The 27146-nt window shown below is 46.3% G+C and overlaps 1 protein-coding gene across 1 annotated transcript in view; it reads right to left on the bottom strand.

The window, feature by feature from the left end:
- LOC139266092 (uncharacterized) overlaps positions 1-27146 on the bottom strand; it is a 133171-nt gene that overhangs the window by 18002 nt on the left and 88023 nt on the right. The window contains exon 10 of the mRNA XM_070883942.1: positions 26053-26252. Within this exon, the coding sequence (XP_070740043.1) occupies positions 26053-26252 (200 nt within the window). The remainder of the gene's footprint in view (positions 1-26052; positions 26253-27146) is intronic.

Genomic DNA, 27146 nt, shown 5'->3' with positions numbered 1-27146 from the left:
ATTGTGTTAGGGAAATTGATGAGATTGAAGGCCAATAAATCTCTGGGGCCTGGTAGTCTACATCCCAGAGTACTTAAGGAAGTGGCCCTAGAAATAGTGGATGCATTGGTGATCATTTTCCAACAGTCTATCGACTCTGGATCAGTTCCTATGGACTGGAGGGTAGCTAATGTAATACCACTTTTTAAAAAGGGAGGGAGCGAGAAAACGGATAATTATAGACCAGTTAGCCTGACATCAGTAGTGGGGAAAATGTTGGAATCAATTATTAAGGATAAAATAGCAGCGCATCTGGAAAGCAGTGACAGGATCGGTCCAAGTCAGCATGGATTTATGAAAGGGAAATTTTGCTTGACAAATCTTCTGGAATTTTTTGAGGATGTAACTAGTAGAGTGGACAAGGGAGAACCAGTGGATGTGCTGTATTTGGACTTTCAAAAGGCTTTTGACAAGGTCCCACACAAGAGATTGGTGTACAAAATCAAAACACATGGTATTGGGGGTAATGTACTGACGTGGATAGAGAATTGGTTGGCAGGCAGGAAGCAGAGAGTTGGGATAAACGGATCCTTTTCAGAATGGCAGACAGTGACTAGTGTAGTGCCGCAGGGCTCAGTGCTGGGATCCCAGCTCTTTACAATATACATTAATGATTTAGATTAAGGAATTGAGTGTAATATCTCCAAGTTTGCAAATGACACTAAACTGGGTGGCGGTGTGAGCTATGAGGAAGATGCTAAGAGGCTGCAGGGTGACTTGGACAGGTTAGGTGAGTGGGCAAATGCATGGCAGATGCAGTATAATGTGGATAAATGTGAGTTTATCCACTTTGGGGGCAAAAACACGAAGGCGGAATATTATCTGAATGGCGGCAGATTAGGAAAAGGGGAGGTGCAAAGAGACCTGGGTGTCATGGTTCAGCAGTCATTAAAAGTTGGCATGCAGGTACATCAGGTGGTGAAGAAGGCAAATGGTATATTGGCCTTCATAGCTAGGGGATTTGAGTATAGGAGCAGGGAGGTCTTACTGCAGTTGTACAGGGCCTTGGTGAGGCCTCACCTGGAATATTGTGTTCAGTTGGTCTCCTAATCTGAGGAAGGACGTTCTTGCTATTGAGGAAGTGTAGCGAAGGTTCACCAGACTGATTCCCGGGATGGCTGGTCTGACATATGAGGAGAGACTGGATCAACTGGGCCTTTATACAATGGAGTTTAGAAGGATGAGAGGGGATCTCATAGAAACATATAAGATTCTGATGGGACTGGACAAGTTAGATGCGGGAAGAATGTTCCCGTTGTTGGGGAAGTCCAGAACCAGGGGATACAGTCTTAGGATAAGGGGCAAGCCATTTAGGGCTGAGATGAGGAGAAACTTCTTCACTCAGAGAGTTGTTAAGCTGTAGAATTCCTTGCCGCAGAGAGTTGTTGATTCCAGTTCATTGGATATATTCAAGAGGGAGTTAGATATGGCCCTTATAGCTAGGGGGATCAAGGGGTATGGAGAGAAAGCAGGAAAGGGGTACTGAGGGAATGATCAGCCATGATCCTATTGAATGGTGGTGCAGGCTCGAAGGGCCGAATGACCTACTCCTGCACCTATTTTCTATGTTTCTAGGTTTCTATGATATTTGGAAAAGCATGATTCAATCAAGCAGAGTTAGCATGGTTTTATGAAAGGGAAATCACGTTTGACAAATTTGCTGGAGTTCTTTGAGGATGTAATGAGCAGGTGGATAAGGGGGAACTGGTGAATGTGGTGCATTTGAATTTCCAGAAGGCATTCAATAAGGTGCCACATAAGAGGTTACTGCACAAGCTAAAAGCTCACGATGTTGGGGGCAATATATTAGCAGGGATAGAAGATTGGCTAACCAACAGAAAACAGAGAATCGGGATAAATGGGTCATTTTCCGGTTGGACTAGTGGGGTGCTGCAGGGACCGGTGCTGGGTCCTCAACTATTTACAATATATATTAATGACTTGGATGAAGGAATTGAGTGTAATGTAGCCAAGTTTGCTGATGATACAAAGATGGGTGGGAAAGCAAATTGTGAGGACATAAATAATCTACAGAGGGGTATAGGCAGGTTAAGTGACTGGGCAAAAATTTGGCAGATGGAGTATAATGTGGGAACATATGAGGTTATGCACTTTGGCAGAAATAATAGAAAACCAAATTATAATTTAAATAGAGAAAAATCGCACAAAGTCTTGCAGTACAGAGGGACCTGGGGGTCCTTGTGCATGAAACACAAAATTTAGTATGTTGGTATAGCAAGTAATCAGGAAGGCAAATGGAATGTTGGCCTTTATTGCAAGGGGAATATTGCAAGCCTTTAGCCTCTTTTTACACTGCCCTCAATGGTCAATATCTAACGTGTTGTAAAATTATTGTGAAGCGTCTTAGGATGCTTTACTATGTTAAAGGCACTATATAAATGAAAGTTATTATACTTGCAGGTGTTGATCCACTACCGCTCTGGGATGGCCATCCACTTACGTTCGAGACCGATTCACATATAAAGTGAGGTCTGAATTCTCGAGTGCGACCTCACCCAAATTTCCCGCGGAGTCCTCCCTCTCAAGTGCAAGGCACACATGGGGTTCCCCAGGGCTAAGATTCCCTTTGCCGGGTTTTCTCCAATATCCCGGATTATTTTTACTGATTCACATGAGGCAGTAGGGCCGCTTCCCATTTTGCCCTGCGTACATTTGAGACGGCCCGGAGCTTTCCCGTGTGTAGCATTTCCACCAAGGCATGATTGGTGTGTCAAAGACGACTGGTTCGCTGATCTTCACCGCCCAAGTGGCACCGTCCAGTGCGGCTAGACCTGCTGCCATCGGTGACTGCTGGCTCGAATAGTAAGCTACAGGTCACATCATGTCGCCGTGTACTTGTGTGACCACAGCCCCATAAAACAGTCCCCCTGATTTTCACAATAAATGTGGAAGGGGAGGTCCATATTTGGTAATCCCAGGCTTATTACAATTTTTACTTGTGTCCTGGTTTTCCGCAATTAAAACAATTTCACCCAAATTTCTCTTGGGCATTTTGCCCTTAACAATTGATGAATGTCACGGCTCCCGGATGGATCCTACCGACTACACCAATTGGATGTGGAGCATTTATTCAACACTCGACACAAGTCTGTTTCAGAGTAATAAAGAATTGTTTATTTTTTACTTACAAGGGAGAGGTGGCTAAGTGTGCGTTCTCAACTCAGTTCAACCCCCACTCTCTCTCCGAACAACATTTCGTCATTACCTGTATACAGTTACTCGACCTATTTCGGTCGGCAGTACATCCGTTTAAAGTTCACTTGAAGTTTGTGGTTTGCACATTCAAAGCCGTTATTGCTTCTTGGCCGTTTACAAACCACATCCCTTGCTCGCGCTTCAGACGTTATTTCAGGGAATTTATTTTTAGCTAAAGCGTGTCTGTGGTTCATGCTGTCTCAGCTAGTGTGCAGGTTGCATCGTTACACGCTGTCTCAGCTAGTGTGTAGTTGTATTGTTAACCCCTTAATTTCTGAAGGACACAATGTCCCACTTCAGGCTCGACAAGGTGGATTCAGAAAGGATATTTCCACTCATAGGGGAAACTAAAACTAGAGGACATAGTCTTAAAATAAGGCCCATTTAAAATTGAGACGAGGCGAAATTTCTTCTCTCAGAGGGTTGTAAATCTATGGAATTCTCTGCCCCAGAGAGCCGCGGAGGCTGGGTCATTGAATATATTTAAGGCGGAGATAGACAGATTTTTGAGCGATAAGGGAGTAAAGGGTTATGGGGAGCGGGCAGGGAAGTGGAGCTGAGTCCATGATCAGATCAGCCATGAATGGCGGAGCAGGCTCGAGGGGTCAAATGGCCTGCTCTTGCTCATATTTCTTATGTTTCTTATGTTCTTATGTAAATGACTTGGGTGAAAGTTTTTCCAGGTTGGACACAGGAGAAGTTGGGATGGGTGGGGGAAGGGAGATGTGAGTGGAGAGGGATATAAGGAAGTGATCAGAGATGGCCTTATCTGCGATTGGCACGCCGGGAGTAGAGAGGCCACATGAGAAGGCAAGATTGAGGCGATGGCCATGGGGTAGTTTATATGAAGGGTGAGATTAAGGGAGGATAGGAGGGCAGTGAACTCAGCGGAGTGAAGTCTTAATGAGTTGAGATGAAGGTTGAAATCACCTATGATGAGAAATTGCTCAGTGCAGAGGTTGAGGGAGGAAAGCAGTGAAGATATCTCGGTGAGAAATTTGGCATGGTACTTGGGTGGGCGGTAAAGAATGAAGATTTTAAAGGAGAGGCGAGAGGCGTGGAACAAGGTGAGATGCTCAAAGAAGGAGAAGGTGCTAGTGGAGTATGGGGACAGACCAAGGTGTGATTTGGTGGTAAGGGCCACACTGCCACCACAGTGATCTGAGCGAGGCAAGTGGTGGAAGGGTATAGCCAAGCAGGGAAGGTGTCATCACCCGTCAACCAAGTTTCCGTCAAGGCCACGATGTTGAAGCAATCATCCACAATAAGCTAATGGATGGCAGATGCCTTGTTCACAAATGAACAGACATTCTGGAGCGATGTGCGGAGAGGGGTGGTGCTAGCTGATTCAGTGGCAGAGTCCACAGGATCAGCGCTGGGAGGGGTGAGTGGGACAGGAAGGAGGTTGGCAGGATCATCCCCAGCGGGCACGCTGGGTGGGAAGGTCGGTGAGCGAGCAGGATGGGGCAGTTGGTGTTGCTGCTTATAATTCAGTGATCTCTGCTGGAAGTGTACACGTGTGAGAACATTAACACACTGAATAGTGATCGTCATCTGGAGCATTGGAAATTCATGTTGGAACTTTAGAATTAACTAGAGAGTCAAGATGAAGAGTTAACGGGGAGGGAATAATTCAACCAAGGTGAAGGGAGCGTAAGGGAGAAAGTGAAGGGGAAGGAAGAGGAGAAGATAGGAGAGAGTGTTATGGAAGAGGAAAGGAAGTAGAAAAGCATGGGGAAATGAGGAAGGAACGGGATAGGAGGTGGAGAAGGTAAGGAGTGATGCAGGAAAAGGATGGGATGTGGGGAGTAAGAGAGAAAGAGAAGAGGAAAGGAGGCATGAGGGGAGGAAGAGGAGGAGAGAGAAAAAGGGAGAAGGAGAAGATTAAAATGACCTCAATTGTGGAGGTGGGGATGGAGTAGGAAAAATGCCTCATAGAAGTACAAAAAATATCTTGTGGGGCAAATGGTCCTGATTCATTCCACAATTCTTACCGACCATGATTTTTTTTTAGCAAATTTGACAGTTCTCAATTTTTAGCATGTTTTACTGCTTCAATTTTTAGTGAGTTTTACTCCTGATTTTTAGTAAGTTTGAATGCTTTGGGCCATTTCAAAAAATGTCCTTGGTATCCTGATATTTGCCAATTTGTACTGGTGTTGTTCACGATAAATATTGGTATACATGCACTTAGGCTGTCATATAATGTTAGTTAAAATTAGCTAATATTTATTATAGGAAATCATGATCTCAGCACCACCTACACACATAATAAGTATTGCAGGTATATGTGATTAGTTCTACAATGAAAACATGTTTTGGTAGAGATTGAAAGAGGAGCTTTCAATTCAGATTCAAAATTTAATGTGAGTGACCCACCTGTTTTATATTTTCCCTTCCTTTGTTCTTTCAGGTCTCTCAATTTCTTAGTTGAAAGGGCAGACAAGACTCTGCTCCCAGGCTTCTGCTGATGCTGCCGCTCAGCTTATTGCTAGTATGTGCACAAGAATGGCTCTGAGGCAACAGGCTTTATCAAGGTCCCCATAGGGAAACATGTGGCTTACACTCTGTGTCTCTTCTGATAGGTGAATCCTGTGTCCTATCAATCTGTAGCACGCCCAAAATCTCAATTTGATTTGCAGAAAATAATTTGTGGGCACTGTGTGTTAAATTTTCTTTACTATGTTAAAGGCGCTATATAAATACAAGTTGTTGTTGTATGTAAATAGTAAAGAAAATCGGACAGAGTGTACAATGATTCATTATTGCCCCTGTTGCGCTACCGTCCAAGGCAAATTTCACTTCCTATATGCCTTCATGGACTTGTCCTCATTTACATTTTTTCTCATACAATGGGGCTATGGGCATATATGCTCTACAAGGAGTGCATACGCCCATAGGGGCCCGCAAGTTCCTGGTTTAGGCATGTGCTACGCATGCGTCTAAACCCAGAGTGTCATGTATCTCACACTACTCTATATAACAGTATCTTACTATGCTATACATGACTGTAACTAGATATGACCTGTAACCACAAGCATACTTTACCACCAGGGGTGCACTTGCAGGAGACACTGCATACCTGTTCCACACAGGTATATAAAGGCAGGCCTCAGGCAAGTGTGGCACTCGAGAACTGTGAAATAAAGGTGCCGGTCCAGAGTGACCTTGACTTCAGCATGTGCCTTGTGTAAGTCTGTACTGCAGGATCAGGACTTAACAGTGGCGACGAGTTACGGGATCACAGAATCCACAGAATGGCTACCAACGGCTCAGACGAGAAATGCAATGTTGGAGACAATTGGGAGGACTTTATAGAAAGGCTCCAGCAAAGCTTTGTAACCAAAGACTGGTTGGGCGATGATAAGGCAGACAAGAGAAGAGCCCATCTCTTGACCAGCTGTGGCTCGAAAACATACGCTTTAATGAAGGACCTGCTGGCACCCGAGAAACCAGCAAGCAAGACGTTTGAGGAGTTGAGCACACTGGTGAGAGACCACCTGAAGCCAGCGAGCAGCCTACACATGGCCAGACACAGGTTCTACAACTACCGACGCTGTGTGGGCCAGAGCATACCCGACTTTGTGGCGGAACTTCGGAGGCTGGCTAGTTTATGTGAGTTCTCCGGTGAACTAAGGAGAGAAGTACTGAGAGACTTTTTTATTGAAGGAATAGGCCACGCAGGCATATTCTGAAAGTTTATAGAGACCAAGAACTTGACCCTGGAGGCAGCAGCACTGGTTGCACAGATATTCTTGGCAGGAGAAGAAGAAACGAGGTTGATCTATACTGCGGGTACAACAACTAACAAAACATCGGAACAAGGGGTTCACAGCGTGAAACAAGCCGCTACCCCCACACACAGACAAAGGCAGGAGAGCAGGCCTTCAACAGCAGGCAGTGGCGCCAGAAGCCATCAGGGGCCACATGAACGGCCGTTCACACCTCATCAACCCAAAATGCGAGCAATCAACTACAGACTGAGAGAAGCTCAAGAGAGATCAGCCAGACGCAGCTCATCCTTCGGAAACAATGGAAGCGGTCTGTGCTGGAGATGTGGGGAAAGGCACTCAACCAGGGTGTGTCGATTTCAGCATGCCGTTTGCAGGAACTGCAACTATACAGGGCATCTGGCTCGCATGTGCAGAAAAACAGCAGCACGGCTGGTATACGAATCTGAAGGGTCGGAAAGCGGTCAGAAGACGGTGGGGACAGTGCCCGGGACACCGAGGTACAGCGGGTCAACACGATTAATGTCCACTGTTCTTACAACAAGACGGCTCCAATAATGATGAGGGTACTACTCAACGGGATACCCGTCAACATGGAACTGGACACGGGAGCTAATCAATCTCTCATGAGCGTCCAACAATTTGAACAGCTGTGGCCGCACAAAAGCAACAGACCAAAACTCACAAGGATCGACACCAAACTAAGGATCTATACTAAAGAAATCGTCCCAGTCCTTGGCAGCGCCATGCTCTCAGACACACACAAAGGGATGGTGCACTGACTTTCCCTGTGGATTGTCCCCAGGGATCTCCCAGCCCTGTTGGGGAGAAGCTGGCTGGAAAAACTAAATTGGAAATGGGATGATGTTCACGCCATGTCGTCAGAGGAATGGATCTCCTGCTCAACAGTTCTAAGTCGTTTTGAACATCTCTTTCAGCCAGGTGTGGGCATCTTCAAAGGGGCTAAAGTTAAAATCTACATCACACAGGATGCCAGACCAGTCCATCACAAGGCTAGAACTGTGTCTTATGTGATGAGGGAAAAGATTGAACATGAACTGGACCGGCTTCTGCGGGAAGGCATTTTCTCACCCGTGGAATTTAGCAACTGGGCAAGTCCCATCGTCCCTATCATGAAGCCTGATGGATCCGTACGAATCTGTGGGGATTACAAGTCTACCATAAACAGAGTCTCCCTACAGGACCAATACCCGCTGCCCAGAGCGGAGGACCTATTTGCCACATTGGCTGGAGGAAAACTTTTCTCGAAACTAAATCTCACATCTGCGTATATGACGCAAGAACTGACCGAAGAGTCTAAGCTACTCACCACCATCAACACACATCGAGGCCTTTTTATGTACAATCAATGCCCATTCGGCTATATTCCAGCGCAAATGTTAGTCCCTTAGAAGATGAGAAGGGGGATTTAATAATGGGAAATGTGGAAATGGCTGAGACCTTAAACAATTATTTTGCTTCGGTCTTCACAGTGGAAGACACAAAAACCATGCCAAAAATTGCTGGTCACGGGAATGTGGGAAGGGAGAACCTTGAGACAATCACTATCACTAGCGGGGTAGTGCTGGATAGGCTAATGGGACTCAAGGTAGACAAGTCCCCTGGTCTGGATGAAATGAGGATATTAAAAGAGATGGCGGAAGTTATAGCAGATGCATTCGTTATAATCTACCAAAATTCTCTGGACTCTGGGGAGGTACCAGCGGATTGGAAAGCAGCTCATGTAATGCCTCTGTTTAAAAAAGGGGGCAGACAAAAGGCAGGTAACTATAGGCCGGTTACTTTAACATCTGTAGTGGGGAAAATGCTTGAAGCTATCATTAAGGAAGAAATAGCGGGACATCTAGATAGGAATAGTGCAATCAAGCAGACGCAACATGGATTCATGAAGGGGAAATCATGTTTAACTAATTTACTGGAATTCTTTGAGGATATAACGAGCATGGTGGATAGAGGTGTACCGATGGATGTGGTGTATTTAGATTTCCAAAAGGCAGTCGATAAGGTGCCACACAAAAGGTTACTGCAGAAGATAAAGGTACGCGGAGTCAGAGGAAATGTATTAGCATGGATCGAGAATTGGCTGGCTAACAGAAAGCAGAGAGTCGGGATAAATGGGTCCTTTTCGGGTTGGAAATCGGTGGTTAGTGGTGTGCCACAGGGATCGGTGCTGGGACCACAACTGTTTACAATATACATAGATGACCTGGAAGAGGGGACAGAGTGTAGTGTAACAAAATTTGCAGATGGCACAAAGATCAGTGGGAAAGCGGGTTGTGTAGAGGACACAGAGAGGCTGCAAAGAGATTTAGATAGATTAAGCGAATGGGCTAAGGTTTGGCAGATGGAATACAATGTCGGAAAGTGTGAGGTCATCCACCTTGGAAAAAAAAACAGTAAAAGGGAATATTATTTGAATGGGGAGAAATTATAACATGCTGCGGTGCAGAGGGACCTGGGGGTCCTTGTGCATGAATCCCAAAAAGTTAGTTTGCAGGTGCAGCAGGTAATCAGGAAGGCGAATGGAATGTTGGCCTTCATTGCGAGAGGGATGGAGTACAAAAGCAGGGAGGTCCTGCTGCAACTGTACAGGGTATTGGTGAGGCCGCACCTGCAGTACTGCATGCAATTTTGGTCACCTTACTTAAGGAAGGATATACTAGCCTTGGAGGGGGTACAGAGATGATTCATTAGGCTGATTCCGGAGATGAGAGGGTTACCTTATGATGATAGATTGAGTAGACTGGGTCTTTACTCGTTGGAGTTCAGAAGGATGAGGGGTGATCTTATAGAAACATTTAAAATAATGAAAGGGATAGACAAGATAGAGGCAGAGAGGTTGTTTCCACTGGTCGGGGAGACTAGAACTAGGGGGCACAGCCTCAAAATACGGGGGAGCCAATTTAAAACAGAGTTGAGAAGGAATTTCTTCTCCCAGAGAGTTGTGAATCTGTGGAATTCTCTGCCCAAGGAAGCAGTTGAGGCTAGCTCATTGAATGTATTCAAATCACAGATAAATAGATTTTTAACCAATAAGGGAATTAAGAGTTATGGGGAGCGGGCGGGTAAGTGGAACTGAGTCCACGGCCAGATCATTCATGATCTTGTTGAATGGCGGAGCAGGCTCGAGGGGCTAGATGGCCTACTCCTGTTCCTAATTCTTCTGTTCTTATGTTCTTATAACATGGAGAGTCTGCTCAAGTCCATCCTGGGGAAGGTTGTGTTTCAAGATGACATAATCATCACAGGCAGGGACACCGACTCCCATCTCCGCAATTTGGAGGAAGTACTAAGTCGATTGGATCAGGTAGGCCTAAGAGTTAAGAAATCCAAGTGTCTGTTTCTCGCGCCCGAGGTTGAATTTTTGGGCAGAAGGATTGCCGCTGATGGAATCCGCCCAACAGAATCCAAAACCGAAGCAATTCATCTGGCATTCAGGCCCCGGAATGTCTCGGAACTGCACGCCTTTCTCGGGCTACTCAATTACTTTGAGAACTTTATGCAGAACTTGAGCATGCTGCTGGAGCCTCTCCACATGCTACTCAGAAAGGGGTGCAATTGGTTTTGGGGTGATGCCCAAGAACGCGCCTTCAATAAGGCACGCAACCTTCTATGTTCCAACAGTGTTTTAGCCTTTTTTGACCCAGGAAAAAGCTAGTTCTTACATGTGATGCATCAGCGTACGGGGTCGGGTGCATTTTACAGCATGTCAATGGTGCGGGTGAATTACAAACCATTGCTTATGCCTCCAGGTCACTTTCGCGGGCGGAGCGCGGGTATGGTATGGTTAACAAGGAGGCGCTCGCGTGCATGTACGCTGTCAAAAAGATGCACCAATACCTTTTTGGGGCCAAGTTCACATTAGAAACCGACCACAAACCCCTCACATCCCTGTTATCCGAGTGCAAGGCAATAAACGGCAACGCCTCGGCGCGCATTCAGCGGTGGGCACTGGCGTCTTACGACTACACAATAAGGCACAGACCAGGCACAGACAACTGTGCCGACGTGCTTAGCAGGCTACCCCTGGCGACCACGGAAGGGTCCGACGAACAGGACTGTGAGATGGTCATGGCAATCAATGCCTTTGAATCCACAGGTTCGCCCATGATGGCTCGCCAAATCAGAGCCTGGACGACCAGCGACCCCACGTTATCCTTAGTCAAAAGATGTGTTTTAACTGGTGACTGGGCAGAGGCTCGCGATGTCTGCCCCGAGGTGATCAAATCTTTCCATAGGCGCATGCACGAACTATCACTACAGACAGACTGCCTGATGTGGGGCAGCCGAGTAGTTATGCCCTTACGAGACAGAGAGGCGTTTGTCCGGGAGCTCCACCGCGAGCACCCGGGGATTGTCCTTATGAAGGCCATAGCCAGATCCCACATCTGGTGGCCTGGCATTGACGCGGACTTGGAGCTCTGCGTCCGGCGGTGCACCATTTGTGCCGAACTCAGTAATGCCCCCAGGGAGGCCCCCCTAAGCCCCTGACCCTGGCCCACCAAACCGTGGTCGCAGGTGCATATAGACTATGCGGGCCCATTCATGGGCAAAATGTTCCTCGTAGTCGTCGATGCATTTTCAAAGTGGATCGAGTGCACCATTTTAAACTCGAGCACCATCTCCACCACTGTGGAGAGCCTTAGAACCATGTTTGCATTGCACGGAATTCCTGACATATTGGTCAGTGATAATGGTCCATGCTTCACCAGCGCAGAATTTCAAGATTTTATAGTTGACCATGGCATAACTCACGTTAAGACGGCACCGTTCAAGCTGGCCTCCAATGTCCAAGCGGAGCGAGCAATGCAAATCGTTAAAAAGGCATGCTAAAAATCCAAGGTCCCACGCTGCAGAGCCACCTGTCGCGACTGCTGCTGGCATACAGATCTCGTCCGCATTCGTTGACTGGGGTTCCCCCCGCGCAACTATTGATGAAACAGACCTTAAAGACTAGGCTCTCGTTAATCCTCCCAGACATGCATGAAATTGTTGAGGCAAAGCGCCGGAAGCTAACTGAGTACCATGACCGAAATTCAAGGGGGAGGTGGAATGAGATAGGGGACAATGTGCTAAACTATGGCAGGGGTCCCAAATGGCTTGCAGGGACAGTAACAGGCAAGGAAGGAAACAGGCCAGAGGCATGTAGACCAAGTCAAAAGTAGATTCACCAACAACACTGCAGAACCAGAGGCAGACTACAATGTGGAACTCACACCACACCTGGTGGACAGACAGAGGGAACAACCTGAGGAAAGGGCAGTCTCAACAGACAGCCTAGGCGAGATACCAACAATCATACTGAACGAAACAGACAGCCCAGGCGAGATACCAGCAATCAGAAAGAAAAGCAGGCACCAAGGCAAATAACTGAACCACAACTAAGACGCTCCACGCGAGAGAGTAGACCACCTGAGAGGCTGAATCTATAAAGACAATAAGACCTTGGGGGAGGGTGATGTCATGTATCTCACACTACTGTATACAATAGTATCTTACCATGCTATACATGACTGTAACTAGATGTGACCTGTAACCACAAGCATACTTTACCACCAGGGGTGCACTTGCAGGAGACACTGCATACCTGCCCCACACAGGTATATAAAGGGAGGTCTCAGGCAAGTGTGGCACTCGAGAGCTGTGAAATAAAGGTGCCGGTCCAGAGTGACCTTGACTTCAGCATGTGCCTCGTGTAAGTCTGTACTGCAGGGTCAGGACTTTACACAGAGCTTGCGATCTGTCAAGAATCCTCTTGCTAGATCATACGTATGTATCAGAAATGGACATTTACAGGTGAAGTGTTGGGCCATTTGTCCAACTTCTGCCCAGCAAATGCCCGTGAAATTCTTATGACTGATAAAAGCAGGTGTAAGACTTTTAAAGGACAAAAAAATTAAAACATTTCAATAATTTAAACATTTAAAAAACTGAAATAAGGTAAGTTTATTTTTAGACCCATTAAAATATGTAAAGTTACGTTTCAAAAAATTAAATTTTTGTTTTAAATAATTAATTAAATTCCATTTTGATTAATTTTAAATATGTGATTTAAAAAATATATTTTATTACTTGCGTATTTTTTTTGTTCTTCCTATTGATACTTAAAGTGATTCCGTATATACTGAACTCACCACAAGTATGAATGGGAATACCCCTACTTTGATTGGTTAGGCCGGCCCAAAGACGATTGCGAAACGCCTATGTCCCTGTGATATGTGGGCCTCTTCGCAGGCCTTCGTGTAGAGGCCCAGCACCACAAGTCTCCAAACCTCCCGGACCACCGGGTAACTTCGCAGATATTCTTCAGGTCGGAGGCATCCGCCTGCGGGAAGCCTCAAACCGCACCAATTTCTGCACCAATATTTCTATACATTCTCAATCTCTCCAACATATACCTGTCTCCTCATAAGAGAGCCACAAAGTAGCTGCTTCAGATAGCTTGCTGATCATATAGACCAAGTTAACAGTAGTAGCTTTTTTCTCCGGAGGCTGCTTATCAGGATAAAGAGAGGCATAGTGATAGGCAAGCCATTCCCTTCTCCCTCTGGCACACACTCGCTCATCCTATGATTCACCCACTCTCTAATGCTCAACATTCCAGAGACTTCACTTGGGGTGAGGGTGTGGGGAGGAGCATAGAGATATACTGCAGTGGTAACTTTGCTCCATAACTTTCTTTCCAATAACATTGAATTATATTTCCTCTGAACTACTGAGGACATTGAATTTAGAATAAGGATTGAAACCTTCCTGGTGATTTCAATCTTCTCTGAAAGAGAGTTTTTTTTGGATATATTTGATGGCATTAACAAATAATAGCCTTTTCTGTCATATCTTGGCATCAGAAATATGGCATTGCTGTGATTAATCTGTGACACTGAGTTTACTATAGTGAGGGAATGCTTTGCACTGAAGCAATGCCAGATTGTGACAAATAATAATGCTTATTCAGTCAACTGCCATCACATTTATGCCATAAATGTTCTTAGTGACGTTAAGTTGCGTCTGATGTAGTAAATACCATTCCTTGTTGACAATGCCAAGTTGCATCATCAGCGGTAGTTACAGTCAGAGTGACAGTGTTCCTTTTGTTCGATTTATTCTAAACCAAACCTACACATGATTCTTTTTCATTTGTTTAAGGCTTGCCGTAAAGTTCAAAGCCTTTTGTAGTTTGACGTTCGTTATCGTGCAGCAGTAGTAAAGGGCACCATATGAACTCATATTACATCTACTGAGAAATGGAATTTTTCATTTTAAAATTGCTTCATCACATTCCACAGGAAAATAAAAACCTGCTTTAAAATTTGCTCTGTACAGGGATATGAAAGTGTTCTCAACGAATGTAAGTGCCCCAATCTGGGAGAACAGATGTGTTTAATGTGGCGGGGGTTGTATTTTTGGTATAAGGTAACTGTGAACAACAACTAGCTATAAATCCTACACGCTCAGCAGAAACCTGGCGGGTGGGCAGTTAAAATCGCCCTGGCTCTTACCTGTCCGAAAGCCGCCATGGTCACAACATCTGAAATTTTAACCTGCTTTCTTGAGCAGGCAGCAAGGACACACCCTCGGAGCCAACGGGGTCCTTCTTTACATACGCCTATTGTGGCCCAATTACATAATTGAGACCTGACTGTAATTTTAACTCAGGCCTGCGTGGGGAATCGACCTGGAGTTAAAATCAGGACAGCACTATAATTCTAATGGTTAAAAAGGAAACCACAAAGGCCTGAATTCTGAAATGAAAACTGAAAATACAGAGCAGATAGATCAGCATTTGAAACAAAAATAAAGGCTTATGTTCTGAACGGAAACCTTCAATAGAACTCACTCACAACTGTAATATTTGCATGCTTTTCTAGTCTTTCTTTACTTCTCAAAATTTATCGGAAAAGTACACAGGAAGATGTTTAAAGCAACATGAAGATTTGGGTAAAATGCTTATGAGAGAGCCCTGCTTCACTTAGAGCCTGTTACAGCTGTGGTACCACAAAACCCTGCAGTACTTGGAGATTTCAGGTTCTGCGATGGAACTGGCTTCACAAACTGAGGAATAGCAAACAGCAGCGCTACAGTTCAAGAAAAATGTTTTAAATGTGCTAATATCTTTCGCCTTGAGACCAAAACTATTTCCTAATTTGATCAGGGTCACATGGCTGGTTTCTCATTTCTGGAGGCCAGTGCCAGCATCAAGCATACCTGGATCAGCTATATCATGATTAGATGCAGAATAAAGGTCCTTGTATACTATCCCAGCAATGTGCCTCACCCCAACCTCTGAAGAGCTTCCTTTGCGGCACCAGTGTGAAAGAAAGAGACAGAGAAAAAGAAAGATAAAGTGAAAAAGAGAAATAGAGAGCAAAAAAAATAACGAGAGAGACTGAGAGTACAAATGAAAGAAAGAACCTTTCACATCTTCAAGACATTCCAAAGGGCTGCACATTCAATGAATTATTTTTGAAGTGTAATCATTTTTTGTAGGCACACACAGCAGTCAATTTACATGCAGCAAGGTCCAACAAATAGCATTGAGGTGAATGACTAGTTAATCTGTTTTGATGGTGTTGTTGTTCCCTTTAGCTTTCCAGATTCCCACAACAGGTGTCTTTGTGGGCTGTGTCTATTTGCAACACCATATTTCTGATTGGTCCCCTTGGAGGACAAGTCCAGATTTCTGATTGGTTCCCTTGGAGAACAAGACACACCCATCAGTTTCTTGGTAGCCTCATTGAGTGACATTACTAGTTAGGATGGAAGGGGCAAATGGGTCCAGGGCAGGGAGGAGAGATGAGAGTGGTCATGTGACAGGGTGAAAGGAGGAAAGAGGGGTCACATGGAAGAGTGAAGGTTAATGGCAGGGTGGGGGGAGGTGAACAGGACCATGTTGTAGGGTGAGGGAGGGTGAGACAGACCACATTCTGGGCTGAGTGGAAGTGAAAGAGGCAACACTGTCCATGATAGTTCAATGATAATGCTGTTTGTCCATGAACTGTAGCACGGAAATTATTTAATGCTCTTACTATAAAGTAAAGAAACTTCTTGGAAAGTAAAACGAGGAAAAGAACACTACAATTGAACTGATCTTCTCCACGCCCTATGCGTACAGTTGTGTATTTTTAGTACAAGTTGCTGATTAGATAAAAGGACCCCGATTTTGGTCTCTCTCTTGCCCCGTTCAGGCTGAAAAAAAAACAGGGCGATAACAAAACTAAATCTGTAAAAAATGACTGTGATATTAGCGAGGACTTTGATTTATGGTCCTGCGGCAGCTACTGCATAGAACAGGAAATTACCAGGACCTGCGTCACTTAAAGGGATTGTTGGAAACGGGTCTGGGAACTTGGGGCTAGAACCTCCACTTTTGAGCTTATCGCCCAAAAATGAGCATTATTTCTGAGGTAGGCAGTAAAAAATGGCTTTCAGATCGCCGGCATCTCGCCCATTCTCAAAACACCTAGTTATCAAATGGGCGGTAACGTTACATTTTTTTGACCTTCTACCGTAAAGTGTGGCCATCCTTAGCAACGACAAGGCAATGCTCGATTCCCATGATTCTGGAGGTCAAGAGTCACCATGACATGTGCAGAAGAGGAGACAGAGAGAGAGGGAGCTCAGAGGGACTGAAGGCGTGGCTGGGTGTGGTGTGGCTGCTTTGGGAGGAAGGAGCAAGACTTTAGAGCTTCACAGCAAGTAGGCAAACAAAAAGTAGCTGTTACCAGCCACATATTTGACCGAATTGGCCCTATAATGTAGAGAGAGGAGGAGGCATCTCAGCACGCTGTGGAGACTGATGCTGGAGAGAGCAGTGAGGTGAGAGAGGAGCACATTGGAGACTGCAAAAGAGCCAGGAGGTTCTCGGACGAGGCAAATGCCTCCCTCCTGCAGGAGGTCGAGTCACGCTCTCGAGTCACGCTGGAGTGATTTGACCCAGGGAGGGCGAGGGAAGCCCACCCCAAAGGCCTACCAGAGGATATGGACCGAGAGAGCAGAGGTGGTCTCGTCGGCGACCAATGAGGTGCGTGAGGGCAACCAATGTCGCAAACGTTGGAACGACCTTGTGGGATCCGCAAAAGTAAGTATTACATTGATTTACATGTACTTATGTATTTATATAATTTGATTTGTAACAGTCATGAGTGACCATCAGCAGATGTGAGGTCTTGCACTTTTACCAGGAATGTTTTACTCAAAGCCTGCGGTCACGGTGTACGGCTTTAGGTAAAGAAACTCTAATTATCATAATAATCATGATTACATCTGTCGGTTATGTGTTGTATCAGTCTCTGTGACAGTACCTAGCAATGATATCACGCAATGATCTCATGCCATGTCATCCTGTTACCTTTTACAGAAGAAACTATCGACGATGAGGTCCATGCAGAGGCGAATGGTTGGGGGGGCAACCAGTCCCCAGCGACATCACAGAGATGGAGCACTCACGGGGAAGCACCCTCAGACAGCCACAAATGCATCTGCAGACCCTGAAGTGATGCCACGTGAGTGAAGCTTACATCATTGCGTGATGTAAAGTCAATAGATGCCACACCAACTATATCCAACCAATCATATATGATAGATGATTTCTAAAAGTGTCAAAGAAATAATGCTGGCCTAATGAAAATCATTGCAATGCACAATGCGTTGATGGTGATGAAATGTGGTCTGCGATGATTTTGAGAGCAGTGTTGCTTTTGTCATGCATATGCTGTGTGTAGCGCTGGACTCACCTTGTCACCTTAGCACCCCCTTCTCCTCAAACAACCTAATTTGTCTTTTGCAGCTTAGCCAGCAGCGGGGTCCCAGGCAAGGCCACAGAGGCCAGAAGGTGGGGGCGCGGGGCAGGAATCGGCGGATGATCCTACTACATCTGGTGCTGAGGAGCTCCGATTATCACCCGTCCATCCACTGGGTCTGTTCTCGACGGATGAGAGCGCGGACTTCAAAGAACCTGCATCGCCACGCTCCAGAACCCATTCCACCCCAAGGCCATCTATTGGTCCTCCGGTCATTCCCGCTTCCACTCTGGAGGTGCCGGCCCCAAGCACCTCTCCACAGGGCACCCCATTTGTCCCCAGGACGTCGCCGAGGTCTCGTGGACGCGGCAGGTCTGTTCCACGAGCGTGACATGACAGCGGAGAGAGGGTAGAGTTGTCCAGGAGGACTGTAGACATTGGTGACCAGCTCAACGAAGCTTTGGGGGGCATATCCCGACACCTGGCCACCATGACCGAGTACATTCCACGCATGGCAGAGTCCCTGGATGCGATAGCCAAGAACACTGCTGCCACAGGCCTCCCAGTGGTCCCCGAGCGCGGCACTCCACCCCTAGGTTCTGCACCACCACTGCGAATGACAGATGAGAGCAAGGACCAAGATCCTGCTTCTGTATCAAAGAATGTTGCCCCCTCGGTATCCCCCGCTCCCGTACCCGTCCAACCAATGCATCTGCCTTCATCCCCCCCCAATGAGGTACCGCCCAAGGAGCTCCTCAGCCAGGCACTGTGGAGCGAGGAGGGGAAAGGGTAGAGATGGGGAGGAGAGGGGGGAAGGAAAGTGAGGTGCATGTGCTCAGGTGATGGCTGTGTTATATCTCCATCAGGGTGTGTGCAATTTGTTGCAATGTATGGGGACTGGGGACCACACTCCTGCTTTGCCTTTGTATTTTGTTTTGCTGGACATGTTGAAAATGTGATTGATGTCAATGGTGGAAAAAGTGGGATGTGGGTGGGGGTTGGGTGTTACTGCTTGTGATACTTATGATTTTAGACCAATGTTGATATTAAACTTTTGTTATTGAACATAATCTTATTGCGCATTGTCTCACATAGCTGGACCATTACACATTGGTGATCCCTTAGGGTTAGATACAACTTAACATCAATCAACATAAACTTTAACTGGCACCAAAGTGATGGGCACCATTGATGTCTGAGCTGCACACACACAGCAGTGTGTCAGTGTTGTCACTCACATCAGCGCTCTTTCAGTCAAACCTTTCTGATATCAGCTCCTCACGTAAGAGTGGAATTTAACAAATGCCAGCCACACCAGTTAGTTCCACTTTTTGTGGGCGGTTTTTTGAGCGAGCGATATTGTGGGGGATATGTGTGCTAGGTAGTGAAATTGATGATGGGCGATCTCCATGGACGTTAATTTGGATAAATATGCTCTTTGTGACAAAAAACAGTGGGCGGGCATTAATATTGAATCTCGGCATTAATTCCGTGCGAAAAGTAACGCTGGCCGATATTATAGGTGTTGAATTCGCCCATTCTGCTGATTCTGCCCCCAAAAAGTGGGCGGGCGGTGATATTTATTCTCGTCACTAAGCCCATTGGGAAAATAACGCTTCGCGATAAGTCTCCTAAAAAAGCCCGTCAGTTTCCATTTTTTGCCAGAATGGGCGATATATGGGCGTTATACATCAATTCAGCTGTAAAATGGGTGTTAAGTGGGCGTTAAACATGCAAAAAAAGTGGAGGTTCTAGCCCATTGAAACTTAAGACATTTAGCAGTTTTGTGGCTTCAGCTTTACTAGTTGTTCTTTCTGCTCCTTGATCATAATCCCACTTCATTATTAATGCTCTCCACCCCCTACCCGCCATCTGTCTAACTCTCCCCTGTAACCAATTGCTGCAGGCCCATGCTCTGTTTCTGGCCCACTGGCTTTCCCACACTCCCAAAATGGTGAGCTGCCTAACAACACTAGAAACACGCAGGCAGCAAACTGTCAGTGTCAGCTGTGGCTCAGTTGATAGCAACTGTGCCTCTGAGTCAGAATGGTTGTGGGTTCAAGACCCATTCCAGAGACTTGAGTACATATTCCAGGCTGACGCTCCAGTTTTAAGTACTGAGGGAATTCTGCATTGTTGGAGGTGCTGTCTTTTGGATAAGACGTTAAACTGAAGCCCCATCTACCTTCTCAGATAACATCATCATCATCATAGGCAGTCCCTCGGAGTCGAGGATGACTTGCTTCCACTCTAAATGTGAGTTCTCAGGTGACTGAGGAGTCCAATGCAGGACCTACAGTCTGTGTCACAGGTGGGGCAGACAGTGGTTGAAGGAAAGGGTGGGTTGACGCATGGTCCTTCCGCTGTCTGCGCTTGGTTTCTGCTTGTTCTCGATGATGTGACTCGAGCTGCTCAGCGCCTTCCCAGATGCTCTTCCTCCATTTTGGGCAGTCGTGGGCCAGGGATTCCCAGGAGTCCGTGGGGATGATGCACTTTATTAAGGAGGCTTTGAGGATGTCTTTGAAGCGTTTCCTTTGCCCATCTGGGGCTTGCTTGCTGTGTCGAAGCTCCATGCACAGCGCTTACTTTGGGAGTCTCGTGTTGGGCATGCGGACGATGTGGCCCGCCCAATGGAGCTGATTGAGAGTGGTCAATGCTTCGATGCTGGGGATGTTGGCCTGAGCCAGAACACTGACGTTGGTGCATCTATCCTGCCAATGGATTTGCAGGATCTTGCGGAGGCAGCGCTGGTGGTACTTCTCCAGCGTTTTGAGGCATCTACTGTATTTAGTCCACATCTCCGAGTTATATAGGAGGGCGGGTATCACTACTGCCCTATAGCCCATAAGCTTGGTGCCGGATTTGAGGTCCTGGTCTTCAAACACCTTCTTCAGGTGACTGAAGGCTGTGCTGGCACACTGGAGGTGTTGGACCTCGTCATCAATGTCTGTTCTTGCTGACAGTAGGCTCCCGAGGTATGGAAAATGGTCCACGCTTGCACACTATTTCAAAGAAGAGCAGAGAAGTTCTCCCCGGTTTCTTCGCCAAAAGTTATCCCTCAATCAACATAACAAAAACAGATAATCTGGTCATTATCTCATTGCTGTTTGTGGGAGCTTGCTGTGTGCAAATCGGCTGTCACATTTCCGACAACTATTTTAATTAAACTATAAATCAAGTGCACCCTTAAAAGGGTCACTAGCACCGATAAATTAACAAATTAAACTTTGGACATTAAACAGTCAAATTAAAATTTGGTTGCCGGGAGTGATGATGCACTCTCGGTGGGATTTCTAAGAGATCATTTGCACCAGGAGGCCACTCGGCCAGGGCTAGGGGCGGGCGGGCAGCAGAATTGATAGAAATCATCCAGCCAGGAGCACTATCAGTTCTCCTGCCCGTCCGCCCCCTAGCCCTGGCCAAGTGGCCTCCCGGTGCGATTTCTAAGATTAAAGTGATTAAAGCTTCAAATCAAATGGAACTAAGCTGTCCGTGCAATTGCCACTCCGTACCTCTACTCACAACATTTGGCTGGCATCAGCTCCCACACAGTGGCTGCAGCAAGACACGGAGAGGCTGGGGACAAGGAGCTACTGCGCATCCCTCCACTGCACATTGCAGATGTCCCGACACTGCTTTCGGCGCAGGGCGCTGGCTCCACCCCCGACTCGACTGGCCATGCTGCGCGACCACAGGGAGGAAGCCGGACAGTGGCTAAAGTGGGAAGGAAATTTTTCGCCGCACTCCTGAACGTTGAAAAGCGGCACATCTCCGGTAAATGCGCCGAAAAATGAGCTGGCCCAAAATTGTGCCCTTAGTCTCTGTCACAAGTGGGACAGTTGTTGAAGGAAAGGGTGGGTGGAGAGTCTGGTTTGCCGCACGCTCCTTTGCTTGTTTGCTGCATGCTCTCGGCGACGAGACTCGAGGTGCTCAATGCCCTCCTGGATGCTTTCCTCCACTCGGTCTCCACTCGGTCCTCCGGTCTCGGGCCAGGGATTCCCAGGTGTCGGTGGGGATGTTGCACTTTATCAAGGAGGCTTTGAGGGTGTCCTTGAAACATTTCCTCTGCCCACCTGGGGCTCGCTTGCCGTGTAGGAGTTGCGAGTGGAGCGCTTGCTTTGGGAGTCTCGTGTCGGGCATGCGGACAATGTGGCCCGCCGAACAGAGCTGCTCAAGTGTGGTCAGTGCTTCGATGCTGGGGATGTTGGCCTGATCGTGAACACTGACGTTGGTGCGTCTATCCTCCCAGTGGACTTGCTGAATCTTGTGGAAGCAGCGCTGGTGATACTTCTCCAGCACTTTGAGGTTTCTACTGTATATGGTCCACTTCTCTCGGCCATATAGGAGGGCGGGTATCACTACTGCCCTGTAGACCATAAGCTTGGTGCCAGATTTAAGGTCCTGGACTTCAAACACTCTTTTCCTCAGGTGGTGGATGTCATGTATTCAACCAGCATTGTAACCCATGTATAATCTGACCTAAGTTGTACACCGTGAGAACACTGACCACTAGGTGGTGAACTTGTGGGAGACACTCCTAACCTAGACCTTCAGATATAAAAGGGGAAGCTCCACCCACTTCCTGCACTTGAGTGCTAAGGAATAAAGGACAGGTCACAGACTGACCTTCTCTCAAGCATGGCCCTCGTGTGCATTTATACTGTATCGTAAGGACGTATCAGTGTTGGACCTCGTCATCGATGTCTACCCTTGCTAATAATAGGCTCCCGAGGTATGCAAATGGTCCAAGTTATCCAAGGCTGCGCTGCAGATTTTGATCACCTGGGGGGCAGTGCTGTTCGGGACAACGTGGATTCCGTCCACTAAGGGGTACAACAGACATGATCTTCACCGTGCAACAACCACAAGAGAAATGCAGGGAACAACACCAACCCTTGTACATGGCCTTCTTTGACCTCACAAAGGTATTTGATACTGTCAACCGTGAGGGACTATGGTGTGTCCTCCTCTGTTTTGGCTGCCATCCTCCGTCTGCTCCACAATGACATGCAAGCCGTGATCTTGAACAACGGATCCACCACAGACCCATTGTGTGAGTTGAACAATTAACAGTTGAAATAATAAATACTCACACCTCACACCTGCTTCCTTGCCTAAGGGAAAGGCTCTTGTTGACACCATTGTTGCAGAGAATTTGCTTTCAGGAGTTTGCAGTTGATTTCTGCAGCCTCAGAACCCATTCTCACAACATGGGAGGATTGTGCCTCTGATCTTCACTTTACCTGGCATCTATCAGATCAGCATGGGTGCCCCTTCAGTTATTTCACCTTGGACCTCAGATTCGGACTAAGTCGAGCCCCAGCAGGAGCAACACCAGCAGCAGCAGCCTTTTCCTCACCGACCTGCTGCTCCACAGGAAAGAGGGGATGAGCGCAGGGATGCACCTCACCGGAGGCAATACCACAAACACATGGTATACAGGCAGAGGATGAGCTTCCTGGACATGACCGAACAGCAGTGCCCAGGAGGCTCAGGCTATCATGTCAGGTCCTGGCAGACATTTGTAGTTTGCTGAAAGAAGACCTGCTGCCACGAGGACCTGGTGGACACGCCTCACCAGTGGCTATCAAAGTCACCACCACCAGTGATCATAGCATGGTAGAATTTCAAATTCAGTTTGCGGACAAGAAAGCTAGGTCTCAAACTAGTGTTCTGAACTTAAATAAAGGCAATTACAAAGGTATGCAGGCAGAGTTGGCTAAAGTGGACTGGGAAAATAGATTAAATGGTAAGATGATAAATGAGCAGTGGCAAACATTTAAAGAGATATTTCATAACTCGTAACAAAGATATATTCCAGTGAGAAAGAAAAATTCTAAGAGAAGGATGAACCATCCGTGCCTAACTAAGGAAGTAAAGGATGGTATCAAATTGAAAACAAAGGCAGACAGTGTTGCGAAGGACAGTGGAAGGCCAGAAATCTGGGAATTTTTTAGAAACCAGCAAAGGATGACTAAAAAAATAATAAAGAGAGAGAAGATAGTTTATGAGAATAAATTAGCAAGCAATATAAAAACAGACAGTAAGGGATTTTACAGGTATATAAAAAAGAGAGTAGCTATAGTAAACGTTGGTCCCTTAGAGGATGACACTGGGGAATTAATAATGGGAAACAGGGAAATGGCAGAGTTTTTCAACAAATATTTTATATCGGTCTTCACGGTAGAAGATACTAAAAGCATCCCAATAATTGATAATCAAGGGGCTATTGGGAGGGGAGAGCTTAAAACAATGACTATCACTAGAGAAAAAGTACCAGGCAAACTAATGGGACTAAAGGTGGACAAGTCCCCTGGATTTAATGGTCTGCATCCTAGGATCTTAAAAGAAGTGGCTGCAGAGATAGTGGATGCATTGGTTGTAATCTATCAAAATTCCCTGGTTTCTGGAGATGTCCCAGCAGACTGGAAAACTACAAATTTATCACCCCTATTTACAAAAGGAGGCAGACAGAAAGCAGGCAACTATAGACCAGTTAGCCTAACATCTGTAGTTGAGAAAATGCAAGAGTCCAATCATCATCATAGGCAGACCCTCAGAATCGAGGAGGACATGAGTTCTTGGGTGGCTGAACAATCCAATATGAGAACCACAGACTCTGTCACAGGTGGGGCAGATAGTCATTGAGGGAAGGGGTGGGTGGGACTGGTTTGCCACACGGTCTTTCCGCTGCCTGCACTCTTGTCCATTATTAAGGAAGCATTAGCGGGACATTTGGAAAAGCATAATTCAATCAAGGAAAGTCAGCATGGTTTTATGAAAGGGAAATTATGTTTGACAAATTTGCTGGAGTTCTTTGAGGATGTAATGAGCAGGGTGGATAAGGGGGAACCAGTGGATGTGGTGTATTTAGATTTCCAGAAGGCATTCGATAAGATGCCACATAAAAGGTTACTGCACAAGATAAAAGTTCCCGGGGTTGGTGATAATATATTAGCATGGATAGAGAATTGGCTAACTAACAGAAAACAGAGAGTCGGGATAAATGGGTCATTTTCCGGTTGGCAAACAGTGACTGGTGGGGTGCCGCAGGGATCGGTGCTGGGTCTTCAACTATTTACAATCTATATTAATCTCTTAGATGAAGGGACCAAGTGTAATGTAGCCAAGTTTGCTGACGATACAAAGATGGGTGGGAAAGCAAATTGTGAGGAGGACACAAATAATCTGCAAAGGGATATAGACAGGCTAAGTGACTGGGCAAAAATTTGGCAGATAGATTATAATGTGGGAAAATGTGAGGTTATCCACTTCGGCAAAAAAATAGAAAAGCAATTTCTAATTTAAATGGAGAAAAATTGCAAAGTGCTGCAGTACAGAGGGACCTTGTGCATGAAACACGAAAAGTTAGTGTGCAGGTACAGCAAGTAATCAGGAAGGCAAATGGAATGTTGGCTTTTATTGCACAGGGGATAGAGTATAGAAACATAGAAACATAGAAAATAGGTGCAGGAGTAGGCCATTTGGCCCTTCGAGCCTGCACGCCATTCAATAAGATCATGGCTGATCATTCCCTCAGTACCCCTTTCCTGCTTTCTCTCCATACCCCTTGATCCTCTTAGCCGTAAGGGCCATATCTAACTCCCTCTTGAATATATCCAATGAAATGAACTGAGTATAAAAGCAGAGAAGTCCTGCTACAACTGTACAGGATGTTGGTGAGGCCACACCTAGAGTACTGCGTACAGTTTTGGTCTCCGTATTTAAGGAAGGATATACTTGCATTGGAGGCTGTTCAGAGAAGGTTCATGAGGTTGATTCCGGAGATGAGGGGGTTGACTTTATGAAAATAGGTTGAGTAGGTTGGGCCTATACTCATTGGAGTTCAGAAGAATAAGAGGTGACCTTATCGAAACATATAAGATAATGAGGGGGCTCGACAAGGTGGATGCAGAGAGGATATTTCCACTCATAGGGGAAACTAGAACTAGGGGACATAGTCTCAGAATAAGGGGCCGCCCATTAAAAACTGAGATGAGGAGGAATTTCTTCTCTCAGAGGGTTGGAAATCTATGGAATTCTCTGCCCCAGAGAGCAGAGGAGGCTGGGTCATTTAATATATTTAAGGCGGGGATAGACAGATTTTTGAATAATAAGGGAATAAAGGGTTATGGGGAGTGGGCAGGGAGTGGAGTTGAGTCTATGATCAGATCAGCCATGATCTTATTAAATGGCGGAGCAGGCTGGAGAGGCCAGGTGGCAGACTCCTGCTCCTATTTCTTATGTTTCTTATGTTATGTTTCTTATATTTCACTGGCTGCTGACATCAAGTCTCCATGAGTGACCGTTGTATTCCATCTGGCTGTATGATATTTAATTCTGTCACCAGGTTGCTGGGAGGTCCCCTCTCTCCATCTCCCACTGCCAGCATCTCTCCAACTCCACTTAGGTCGAGCGCCTCCTCCTCTGATGGTGTCAATACAGTGGCGATTGGAGGGTCAGCTCTGGTTCTCTGCCTCTCCCTGTTGTTCTGCACTTTCTTCCCCTGCAAGGAGGGAAACAAGAGAACTTTGAATAATAGTAATGGAATGAGTGTCAGGGATGGATGGGTTCCGTTTGTGACTATGAGGGAGTGGCATGACATTGCCAAATGACCTCCTTCTGTGGCATTACTTTCTATGTTTCTATGATTGCATTGGGATGAGGATGAGTGTTAGTGGTGGATAGTCAGATGGGGATGTGAGTAGATGCATAGACAGCGAGGGATGGGTGAGCCTCCATCTTTGCTTAGAAATGGTTAAACCTTCACCGTCAAACTAATTGGTCTATCTCACAACGACAGCTAATTCTCAGACCAACCTCGGGATCACCTCCTACAACCTTCATCTCTCATCTGTCCACTGCCCTTTTAAAGAGGTGAGCTGAAGTCGAGTCATCCATGACAACATTAGACCCGCTCCTGTTAATTGGCCGGGAAACCCGGATGACTAACTCAATTGGAGTATTTAAGTTAAAAAGAGACTGCAGAGCTCGCTGGTGGAATGTTTGGGATAGTGACCCACTGCATGGCCCTCCTGCAACCAATCCCATGTTAAGGTAAAAGTTTAGCCTTACATTTCAAAAGTACTTAATTGTCTGTAAAATGCTTTGGTACGTCCTGAGATTGTGAAAGTTGCTGTGCAAAGTCTTTCTTTCAAATGAGGCCTAACCACCAAATTGATTCAGACACCTTGCTGACAACATGAGGCTGTTGTTGCAATCGCTGCGCACACCTATAGAATCATCGAATGGTCACAGCACGGAAGGAGGCCATTCGGCCCATCGAGCCTGTGCCAACTCTCAGCTAATCTCACTCCTCTGCCCTTTCCCCATAGCCCTGTGTCTTTTTTCCTTTCGTGATTGAGTCTGCCCCCACCAGCCTTTCAGGCAGTGCATTCCA

This window comes from Pristiophorus japonicus, chromosome 6, assembly GCF_044704955.1.
Source record: "Pristiophorus japonicus isolate sPriJap1 chromosome 6, sPriJap1.hap1, whole genome shotgun sequence".
NCBI lineage: Eukaryota > Metazoa > Chordata > Chondrichthyes > Pristiophoridae > Pristiophorus > Pristiophorus japonicus.
Note: the sequence above shows the minus strand (reverse complement) of the source record. Positions and strands in the feature narration are given on the sequence as shown.